The sequence below is a fragment of the Tachyglossus aculeatus genome, chromosome 3 (genome assembly GCF_015852505.1).
Source record: "Tachyglossus aculeatus isolate mTacAcu1 chromosome 3, mTacAcu1.pri, whole genome shotgun sequence".
NCBI lineage: Eukaryota > Metazoa > Chordata > Mammalia > Monotremata > Tachyglossidae > Tachyglossus > Tachyglossus aculeatus.
The window spans coordinates 66223621-66235939 of record NC_052068.1 but is presented as its reverse complement, the minus strand read 5'-3'; the positions used below and the strand labels follow the sequence as shown (position 1 = coordinate 66235939).

Sequence of the window (12319 nt, the reverse complement as noted above, 5' to 3'; positions counted from 1 at the left end):
AAAAAGACAGTGACGCACGTCATCCTCGGGTTACAAAGACAATACTCCGAGAATTCTTCAGGATATATGCTCTTTACTGACCTTGCCATTCGAAGTATAGACATTCTCAGCTCAAAGGGGGATAGTTTAGTATTTTAACTTGCTTTTTAAAAAACTTTCCTCTGGAAGCCAAACCTATTTACCAAAATAATTTCCTTTAATTCATGCAAATTTATTCTGCGGATGCTATAACTGGACAATATTTAGTGTTGGAATAAAAAAAACCTATTCCTCTACGCATGCTGTACACCAACGCAAAAATAATTTACTCTTGCTCAACCCTGCCAGCTTCATTTACAAATTAAACCAGCTTTTTATCCTATCACTAAAATTGGCCTCATCTCACCGATTTTGGAAAAAGAGAACTGAAAAATTAGTACACGAAGCCCTTCAAAGGGCTGGGTCTGGTTTATGACTGGACTCTCTTTCGAGGAAGGCAGGGATATTCACCAGGAAGAGATACACCGGCAAACGCTAATGATGTGGGAAAATCCATAGCATTCTCTGAGATTCCCACTCACAACCCAATCCCGCCTGGAGAACTGATGGAGTCAGAGCCCCTATTCCGGTTTCCACGGAGCTCCAGTCCGATACCGAGTGCCACCTGGTGCAAGCTCGGAATGACTGCTCAGGAACGGTCCAACTCACAGCTCTTGCGACCTCATCGTACTGATTAAACTGTTTAAAACGACGCAAAAAAAAAAAAACCACACATAAAAGATACCTCCGAAAAGCCTCTCCTCAAACCAACTGGCTGCATGACACTGTTTCAGGTACTAAGAAAGAACTAATCCAACTATGGATTAAGAGCATCACTCCAAAGCTTCCACTTAGAATTATGAAGTTATTTATAAAGCTTGTGTTAAAATTTGACAGAGCGAATTAAGAACTGAATGTGAACAGGGAACTATTCTTTAAAAACGTTACCGGAAGAGGGTTTTGAGTTTCAATTAATGAAGTTTATTTTTAAGGACTTGCCCCCTTGATTTCTCCCTCAAATTAAAGCTACGGGGGGGTGGGGGGGGGAGACTCCTAGGAAAATCAAACACAAATAGCTAGATTTCTAAGAGTATGTCGCTGTGATAGTTGTAGTCTGATCTAAATATGGTACGTTGGGTGGTGGGTCCATCCCCGCACCAAGAATAGACGCTACAGGGGAGGAAGAATAGGGTCATGGGTGGGGTCTTGTGAGCACAGAATGCAGAAACTGGTTATGGTTTGGGCAGGGTGAGAAGCCAAAAAGAAAAAAAGAAAAAAATCCCTCCTGTCATCCCTCTTCTCTTGCACACTGCATTTTCAAAACTGATCTAATGAGATCGGAGAGATCAAATGGGATTAGAGAGAGCGATCCAAAAATCTGCAAAGATGTGAGAAAGGAAATGAAACGTTGGGGGAAAATCTCTGAAATATCACACATTCTTTCCCAGGTGGTCAGCTGTCCCTCCCACCTGTCATTTCCCCTCAAGTCACTCTCCCCGGAGAGCAGGATTCCCTCTTGATAGCACAGAACAGTATTTTGAAGCCTGGATGATTTCCTACTAGTCTCATCAGCAGGTCTCTAAGAAAAGAGAAATCTCAAAATGTGGCAGCACGGTGTTACAAAAATCATTATTTAATCACTAGAGAATAAAATGAAGCCCCAAGTATCATTTTATCTATTTCACACAACCACACACCACCAAAAAAAAACAACAATCCCATCCAGGTGTTCTTGAAACCCACGCTTCTACCTTTCAGACTGGCACCTAATTTTAACTTATTTTCAGATACACTTCAGCACATCATTTCAGTTTCCTCATAACCGGCTAAGAAGAAAGAGGGTCTCGACTGCCTTGAAGCACTTCCAGCACAGAGGCACTTTCACATCCACGGAACAAAAGCGACGCTAAACGAAAAAGCACCTCGAATGCGACACATTCCTAAAAACACATTGTCCACCTGGTGAATTCATTGTATCGTGTTTGCACAACCTACTTCCACCAGCTAGAGCCTCTGGGCCAAGAAAAAAAAAAAGGGAGGCTCTTTTACGGAGCCTTTTAAGCAACGACTTGGAGTGGGGAGAAATGAGTGTCCAAGCTCGGCACCGATCCTACGTCGGGAGAGTCTCCGGGGAGACGCGTCTTGGGAATCAAGTGGAGGCCACGACAGAACCTAAATCTCAGGTGAGCTGCCAAAAGGACCGGTAAAAGAACTTTGGCAGAGCCTTTCCCCTGGTAATAATAATAATAATAATGGCATTTATTAAGCACTTATTATGTGCAAAGCACTGTTCTAAGCGCTGGGGAGGTTACAAGGTGGTCAGGTTGTTCCACGGGGGGCTCACAGTCTTAATCCCCATTTTACAGATGAGGTAACTGAGGCACAGAGAAGTAAAGTGACTTGCCCAAAGTCACACAGCTGACAGTTGGCAGAGCCGGGATTTGAACCCATGAACTGTGACTCCAAAGCCCGTGCTCTTTCCACTGAGCCACGCTGCTTCTCTGTACTTTCCAAGCGCTTAGTACAGTGCTCTACACACTGTAAGTGCTCAAAAAATACCACTAAATGAATGAATTACACCAAATGTGAGGAGAGTCAGGTGCTCAGCAAGGGCGAGGGGTGGTTTGCAATTCCCAGCAGCCTTTTAGACTGTGAGCCCACTGTTGGGTAGGGACCGTCTCCATATGTTGCCAACTTGTACTTCCCAAGCGCTTAGTACAGTGCTCTGCACACAGTAAGCGCTCAATAAATATGATTGATTGATTGATTTAACCATATCATGCTCCCCGCTGACCGCCGTCAATCTTAACGTCTGCTCTCTGGCCATTTCCCGCGAAGTTTCCCCATTCCTGGCTTCCCAGGCCTCACTTGAGTGCTCGCGGCAGACCCCACTGCAGGTTGATGTATTTGCTGAGAGCCCCAAGTGTTAGTTTCTCTTTAATGATAATAATAATGATGATGGCATTTTAGACTGTGAGCCCACTGTTGGGTAGGGACTGTCTCTATATATGTTGCCAACTTGTATTTCCCAAGTGCTTAGTACAGTGCTCTGCACACAGTAAGCGCTCAATAAATACGATTGACGATGATGATGATGGCATTTGTTAAGCGCTTACTACGTGCAGAGCACTGTTCTAAGCGCTGGGGGGGAATACAAGGCAATCAAGTTGTCCCACGTGGGGCTCACAAGCAGCGTGGCTCAGTGGAAAGAATCCGGGCTTTGGAGTCAGAGGTCAAGGGCTCGAATCCCGGCTCCGCCAATTGTCAGCTGTGTGACTTTGGGCAAGTCACTTCACTTCTCCGGGCCTCAGTTCCCTCATCTGTAAAATGGGGACTAAGACTGTGAACCCCCCCGAGGGACAACCTGATCACGCTGTAACCTCCCCAGCGCTTAGAACTGTGCCTTACACATAGTAAGCGCTGAATCAATGCCATTATTATAGAGAAGCAGCGTGGCTCACCGGAAAGAGCCCGGGCTTTGGAGTCAGAGGTCATGGGTTCGAATCCCGACTCCGCCACATGTCAGCTGCGTGACCTTGGGCAAGTCACTTAACCTCTCTGAGCCTCAGTTACCTTATCTGCCCTGAATCTCCTATTAGTATACAACAACTTGGGAGCGCGAGGGAAGAGGGCCTGCTGACTTAAGCTCGGAGCTTCGCCGCCAGGCCATTCTCACACTCCGTCTTTCCAACAGCTTGAGCCGGAGGGACCACCCTGCGGTGAAATTCCCTGATGCCAATGCCCGGTGAGGATGGCGGTCGTGATGGACGGGGGCAAAGCGGGGTCGGGGGGGGGACTCCCTACCAGAAACAAAAACGTCTCAGCATCCCTGGGAGAGACCGATTCCTTCCGCCTTGCGGGCTAAAGATATCGGTCAATTAATCGATCGATCAGTGGTAATTACGGAACGCTTACTCTGTGCGGGGCACCGCTCTAAAGTTCTTGGGAGAATCTCCATCCTTCATCAAGCTCGCTGCACGCGAAGGACTGAAGCGGCCTGGCCTGGTGGCAAGAGCCCCGGCTTGGGAGTCAAGAGGTGGTGGGTTCTAATCCCGGCTCCGCCACTTGTCTGCTGTGTGACCTTGGGGAAGTCACTTCACTTCTCTGTTCCCTCATCTGTAAAATGGGGAGGAAGACTGGGAGCCCCAGGTGGGGCAACCCGATTTACCTCGTATCTCCCCCAGCGCTTAGAACGGTGCTTGGCACATAGGCGTTTAACAAATACCATCGTTATTATTATTACTGCATCTCCCCCAGCGCTTACAGCAGCGCGTGGCACATAGTAAGTGCTTAAAACACATACCATCACTATTATTAATCTCCGGGCCGGAGTCCCCTCCTGTGTAAAATGGGGATGGAGACAGTGATCCCCATGCGAGACAGGGGTTGGCTCCATCCTGATTACCTTGTATCTCCCCCAGTGCTCAGAGCAGCACGTGGCACATAGTAAGTGCTTAATAAATACCATCATTTTATTGCTATTATCACTGTATCTCCCCCAGCACTTAGAGCAGTGCATGGCACTTAGTAATAATAATGGCATTTATTAAGCGCTTACTACGTGCAAAGCACCGTTCTAAGCGCTGGGGAGGTTACAAGGCGATCAGGTTGTCCCACGGAGGGCTCACACTTTTAATCCCCATTTCCCAGATGAGGTAACTGAGGCCCAGAGAAGTGAAGTGACTTGCCCAAACTCACACAGCTGACAAGTGGCGGAGCCGGGATTTGAACCCATGACCTCTGACTCCAAAGCCCGGGCTCTTTCCATTGAGCCATGCTGCTTCTCACAGTAAGTGCTTAACACATACCATCATCACCATCATTATTATTATTATTACTACTGTATCTCCCCCAGCGCTTAGAGCAGAGCGTGGCAAATAGTAAGCACTTAAATACCATCATTACTATCACTGTTATTATTGTTATTATATCTCCCCCAGTGCTTACAGCAGTGCGTAGGAGCCATGCTGCTTCTCAAAGTAAGTGCTTAACACATATCATCATTATCATTATTATTACTATTACTACTGAATCTCCCCCAGCGCTTAGAGCAGAGCGTGGCACATAGTAAGTGCTTAACACATACTGTCATTATTATTATTATTACTACTGTATCTCCCCCAGTGCTTATAGCAGACTGTAACACAGAGTAAGTGCTTAACAAATACCACCATTATTATTATAACTGCATCTCCCCCAGCGCTTAGAGCTGGCACATAGTAAGTGCTTAACATATACCATCATCATCATTATTATTATTATTATTATTATCACTGTATCTCCCCCAGCGCTTAGAGCGGAATGTGGCACATAGTAAGTGCTTAACACATACCATCATCCTCATTATTATTTTATTATTATTACTGTATCTTCCCCAGCGCTTAGAGCAGAGCGTGGCACATAGTAAGTGCTTAACAAATACCATCATTATTATTATTATTGTATCTCCCCCAGTGCTTAGAGCGGCGCGTGGCACATACTAAGCGCTTAACACATACCATCGTTATTATTATTATAATTGTATCTCCCCCAGGGCTTAGAGCAGAGCGTGGCACATAGTAAGTGCTTAACACACACCATCATCATCATTATTGTTACTATTATCAGTATTACTGTATCTCCCCCAGCGCTTAGAGCAGAGCGTGGCACATAGTAAGTGCTTAACAAATACCATCATTATTATTATTATTGTATCTCCCCCAGCGCTTAGAGCGGCGCGTGGCACATACTAAGCGCTTAACACATACCATCGTTATTATTATTATAATTGTATCTCCCCCAGGGCTTAGAGCAGAGCGTGGCACATAGTAAGTGCTTAACACACACCATCATCATCATTATTGTTACTATTATCAGTATTACTGTATCTCCCCCAGCGCTTAGAGCAGAGCGTGTCCCACAGTAAGCGCTTAACACATACCATCGTTATTATTATTATAATTGTGTCTCCCCCAGCGCTTAGAGCAGCGCGTGTCCCACAGTAAGCGCTTAACACACACCATCGTTATTATTATTATAATTGTGTCTCCCCCAGCGCTTAGAGCAGAGCGTGTCCCACAGTAAGCGCTTAACACACACCATCATCATCATTATTGTTACTATTATTAGTATTACTGTATCTCCCCTTAGAGCAGTCTTTTAGTCTGTGAGCCCACTCTTTTAGACCGTGAGCCCACTGTTGGGTAGGGACCGTCTCTATGTGTTGCCAATTTGTACTTCCCAAGCGCTTAGTCCAGTGCTCTGCACATAGTCAGCGCTCAATAAATACGATTGATTGATTGATTAGAGCAGAGCGTGGCCCACAGTCAGCGCTTAACACATCCCATCGTTATAACTGTGTATCCCGCAGCGCTTAGAGCAGAGCGTGTCCCACAGTAAGCGCTTAACACACACCATCATCATCATTATTGTTACTATTATTAGTATTACTGTATCTCCCCTTAGAGCAGAGCGTGTCCCACAGTAAGCGCTTAACACACACCATCGTTATTATTATTATAATTGTATCTCCCCCAGGGCTTAGAGCAGAGCGTGGCCCACAGTAAGCGCTTAACACATACCATCATCATCATTACTGTTACTATTATTAGTATTGCTGTATCTCCCCTTAGAGCAGAGCGTGTCCCACAGTAAGCGCTTAACACACACCATCGTTATTATTATTATAATTGTGTCTCCCCCAGCGCTGAGAGCAGAGCGTGGCACATAGTAAGCGCTTAACACATACCATCATTATTGTTACTATTATTAGTATTACTGTATCTCCCCTTAGAGCAGAGCGTGTCCCACAGTAAGCGCTTAACACACACCATCATCATCATTGTTACTATAATTAGTATTACTGTATCTCCCCTTAGAGCAGAGCGTGTCCCACAGTAAGCGCTTAACACACACCATCGTTATTATTATTATAATTGTGTCTCCCCCAGCGCTGAGAGCACAGCGTGGCACATAGTAAGCGCTTAACACATACCATCATTATTGTTACTATTATTAGTATTACTGTATCTCCCCTTAGAGCAGAGCGTGTCCCACAGTAAGCGCTTAACACATACCATCGCTATTATTATTATAATTGCGTCTCCCCCAGCGCTTAGAGCACAGCGTGGCCCATAGTAAGCGCTTAACACATACCATCATCATCATTACTGTTATTATTATTAGCATTACTGTATCTCCCCCAGCGCTTAGAGCAGAGCGTGTCCCACAGTAAGCGCTTACCACATACCATCGTTACTATTATTATAATTGTGTCCCCCCCAGCGCTTAGAGCAGAGCGTGTCCCACAGTAAGCGCTTAACACACACCATCGTTACTATTATTATAATTGTGTCTCCCCCAGCGCTTAGAGCAGAGCGTGTCCCACAGTAAGCGCTTAACACACACCATCATTATTATTATTATAATTGTGTCTCCCCCAGCGCTTAGAGCAGAGCGTGTCCCACAGTAAGCGCTTAACACACACCATCGTTATTATTATTATAATTGTGTCTCCCCCAGCGCTGAGAGCAGAGCGTGGCACATAGTAAGCGCTTAACACATACCATCATTATTGTTACTATTATTAGTATTACTGTATCTCCCCTTAGAGCAGAGCGTGTCCCACAGTAAGCGCTTAACACATACCATCGCTATTACTATTATAATTGCGTCTCCCCCAGCGCTTAGAGCACAGCGTGGCCCATAGTAAGCGCTTAACACATACCATCATCATCATTACTGTTATTATTATTAGCATTACTGTATCTCCCCCAGCGCTTAGAGCAGAGCGTGTCCCACAGTAAGCGCTTACCACATACCATCGTTACTATTATTATAATTGTGTCCCCCCCAGCGCTTAGAGCAGAGCGTGTCCCACAGTAAGCGCTTAACACACACCATCGTTACTATTATTATAATTGTGTCTCCCCCAGCGCTTAGAGCAGAGCGTGTCCCACAGTAAGCGCTTAACACACACCATCGTTATTATTATTATAATTGTGTCTCCCCCAGCGCTTAGAGCAGAGCGTGGCACATAGTAAGCGCTTAACACATCCCATCATCATCATTATTGTTACTATTATCAGTATTACTGTATCTCCCCCAGCGCTTAGAGCAGAGCGTGTCCCACAGTAAGCGCTTAACACACACCATCGTTACTATTATTATAATTGTGTCCCCCCCAGTGCTTAGAGCAGAGCATGGCACATAGTAAGCGCTTAACACATACCATCATCATCATTATTGTTCCTATTATTAGTATTACTGTATCTCCCCTTAGAGCAGAGCGTGTCCCACAGTAAGCGCTCAACACACACCATCGTTATTATTATTATAATTGTGTCTCCCCCAGCACTTAGAGCAGAGCGTGGCACATAGTAAGTGCTTAACACATCCCATCATCATCATTATTGTTACTATTATTAGTATTACTGTATCGCCCCTTAGAGCAGAGCGTGGCCCACAGTAAGCGCTTAACACACACCATCGTTATTATTATTATAATTGCGTCTCCCCCAGCGCTTAGAGCAGAGCGTGGCACACAGTAAGCGCTTAACACATACTATCATCATCATTACTGTTATTATTATTAGCATTACTGTATCTCCCCCAGCGCTTAGAGCAGAGCGTGTCCCACAGTAAGCGCTTAACACACACCATCATTACTATTATTATAATTGTGTCCCCCCCAGCGCTTAGAGCAGAGCGTGCCACACAGTAAGCGCTTAACACATACCATCGTTATTATTATTATAATTGTGTCCCCCCCAGGGCTTAGAGCAGAGCGTGTCCCACAGTAAGCGCTTAACACACACCATCGTTATTATTATTATAATTGCGTCTCCCCCAGCGCTTAGAGCAGAGCATGGCACATAGTAAGCGCTTATCACATACCATCATCATCATTGTTACTATTATCAGTATTACTGTATCTCCCCCAGCGCTTAGAGCAGAGCGTGTCCCACAGTAAGCGCTTAACACACACCATCGTTATTATTATTATAATTGCGTCTCCCCCAGCGCTTAGAGCAGAGCATGGCACATAGTAAGCGCTTATCACATACCATCATCATCATTGTTACTATTATCAGTATTACTGTATCTCCCCCAGCGCTTAGAGCAGAGCGTGTCCCACAGTAAGCGCTTAACACACACCATCGTTATTATTATTATAATTGTGTCTCCCCCAGCGCTGAGAGCAGAGCGTGGCACATAGTAAGCGCTTAACACATACCATCGTTATTATTATTATTATAATTGTGTCTCCCCCAGCGCTTAGAGCAGAGCGTCTCCCCCAGCGCTTAGAGCAGAGCGTGTCCCACAGTAAGCGCTTAACACACACCATTGTTATTATTATTATAATTGTGTCTCCCCCAGTGCTTAGAGCAGAGCGTGTCCCACAGTAAGCGCTTAACACACACCATCGTTATTATTATTATAATTGTGTCTCCCCCAGCGCTTAGAGCAGAGCGTGGCACACAGTAAGCGCTTAACACATCCCATCATCATCATTATTGTTACTATTATTAGTATTACTGTATCGCCCCTTAGAGCAGAGCGTGGCCCACAGTAAGCGCTTAACACACACCATCGTTATTATTATTATAATTGCGTCTCCCCCAGCGCTTAGAGCAGAGCGTGGCACACAGTAAGCGCTTAACACACACCATCATCATCATTACTGTTACTATTATCAGTATTACTGTATCTCCCCTTAGAGCAGAGCGTGGCACATAGTAAGCGCTTAACACACACCATCGTTATTATTATTATAATTGCATCTCCCCCAGCGCTTAGAGCAGAGCGTGGCACATAGTAAGCGCTTAACACATACCATCATCATCATTATTGTTACTATTATTAGTATTACTGTATCTCCCCTTAGGGCAGAGCGTGTCCCACAGTAAGCGCTTACCACATACCATCGTTACTATTATTATAATTGTGTCCCCCCCAGCGCTTAGAGCAGAGCGTGGCACATAGTAAGCGCTTAACACACACCATCGTTACTATTATTATAATTGTGTCTCCCCCAGCGCTTAGAGCAGAGCGTGGCACATAGTAAGCGCTTAACACAGACCATCATCATCATTACTGTCACTATTATTAGTATTACTGTATCTCCCCTTAGAGCAGAGCGTGTCCCACAGTAAGCGCTTAACACATCCCATCATCATCATTATTGTTACTATTATCAGCATTACCGTATCTCCCCTTAGAGCAGAGCGTGGCCCATAGTAAGCGCTTAACGCAGACCATCATCATCATTACTGTTATTATTATTACTATTACTGTATCTCCCGCAGCGCTTAGAGCAGAGCGTGTCCCCCCGTAATCAATCAATCAATCGTATTTATTGAGCGCTGACTCTGCGCAGAGCACTGGACTAAGCGCTCGGGAAGTCCCAATTGGCATCCCATAGAGACAGTCCCTCCCCAACAGCGGGCTCACGGCCTAAAAGGGGGAGACAGAGAACAGAACCAAACACACCACCAAAATAAAATAGGTAGGATAGAAATGTACAAGAAAAAGAAATAAATAGAGTAATAAATATGTACAACCCTATATAGAGGTAAGCGCTCTTCTTATTCTCACGGTAGGTGCCCCAGCGGTGTCCCCCGCGCCACCACTCCCAATCATCAGGGGGACGAAGCCCCGCTGTTCCCCGGGCACAAAGTTGGATTTTAATATATTTTTTGGTCCCCCCCGCTCGGTAGCGGGCGGGAGGAGGGCCTGGGGGCGGGGGCCGCGGACCCGCTGCTGCTGCTGCTGCTGCTGCTGCTGCAGCCGGGGCTCGGGGGCCGCGGTCCTTCTCCTCCCGGTGCTCCGTCCGTCCCTCCCTCCCTCCGCCCGCCCCTCCGGCTCCTGGTTCCTCACCGTCCTCCTCGGGGTTCGGGCGCGGCCCCCGGCCAGCGGCGGGAAGGTGCCGGTGCGGGCGGACAGCAGCAGCGGCAGCAGCAGCGGCGAGCAGCGGCCCGGCCCCGCCGCCATGCCTCCCTCCCCTCCGCCCGCTCCGCCCGACCGATCCCCGCCGCTCCGCCCGCCCGGAGGGAGGGAGGGAGGGAGGGACGGGGCCCGCCCGTCCGTCCCCCCGGCGCCCACCCGGGGGGGCGTGGCCGGACCCCCGCCGGGGCCAATCGGACGGCGTGGGCGTGGCCGCCCGCCCGCCGGGGCCAATCGGACGGCGGGGGCGTGGCCGCCCGCCCGCCGAGACCAATCGGAAGGCGGGAGGGGGCGTGGCCCGCCAGTCGCGGGAACCAATCGTGAGGCGGGGGCGTGGCCCGAAGGTCGCCGGAGCCAATCGTGAGGCGGGGGCGTGGCCCGCCGGAGCCAATAGGAAGCCGGGGGGCGTGGTCCGGGGCCCGTCAATCAGACGCCGGGTCTCCTCCGGCGGGGCCGGGCGAGCGCGGCGAGCTCGGGCCTCGACCCGCTCTCCGATGCTCTCGCCGCTCCCTCCCTCCATCATCCAGTCAGTCAGGCAGTCATTCAGTCGTCCATCCATCTATCCAGTCATTAATTCATTCATCCAGTCAATCATTCATTCATCCAGTCATTCATTCATCACTCCACTCACTCATTCAGTCATCCATCCATCTGTCCAATCATTAATTCATTCATCCAGTCATTTATTCATTCAGTCAGTCATTCATTCATCCAGTCATTCACTCATCACTCCATTCATTCATTCAGTCATCCATCCATCTGTCCAATCATTAATTCATTCATCCAGTCATTTATTCATTCAGTCAGTCATTCATTCATCCAGTCATTCACTCATCACTCCATTCATTCATTCAGTCATCCATCCATCTGTCCAATCATTAATTCATTCATCCAGTCATTTATTCATTCAGTCAATCATTCATTCATCCAGTCATTCATTCATCACTCCACTCATTCATTCAGTCATCCATCCATATGTCCAGTCATTAATTCATTCATCCAGTCATTTATTCATTCAGTCAGTCAATCATTCATTCATCCAGTCATCCATTCATCACTCCACTCATTCATTCAGTCATCCATCCATCTGTCCAGTCATTAATTCATTCATCCAGTCATTTATTCATTCAGTCAGTCAATCATTCATTCATCCAGTCATTCATTCATCACTCCATTCATTCATCCAGTTATTTATTCATTCATCAGTCCATCCATCCATCCAGTCATTCATTCATTCATCGCCTTGTACTTCCCAAGTGCTTAGTACAGTGCTCTGCACACAGTAAGCACTCAATACATACAACTGAATGAATGAATCCATCCGGGACCCCTTGGTTGGGTAGGGGCCATCTCTATATGTTGCCAACTTGTACTTCCA

General features: G+C 47.0%; 1 protein-coding gene across 1 annotated transcript in view; it reads right to left on the bottom strand.

Annotated features, from left to right (window-relative positions):
• Nucleotides 1-11461, bottom strand: part of MCU (mitochondrial calcium uniporter) — a 211808-nt gene extending 200347 nt beyond the window's left edge. Inside the window, exons 1-2 of the mRNA XM_038743404.1 lie at nucleotides 11021-11461; nucleotides 10876-10938 (exon numbers count right to left, since the gene is read on the bottom strand). Coding sequence (XP_038599332.1) covers nucleotides 10876-10938; nucleotides 11021-11461 — 504 coding nt within the window. The remainder of the gene's footprint in view (nucleotides 1-10875; nucleotides 10939-11020) is intronic.
• Nucleotides 11462-12319: the final 858 nt, after the last annotated feature.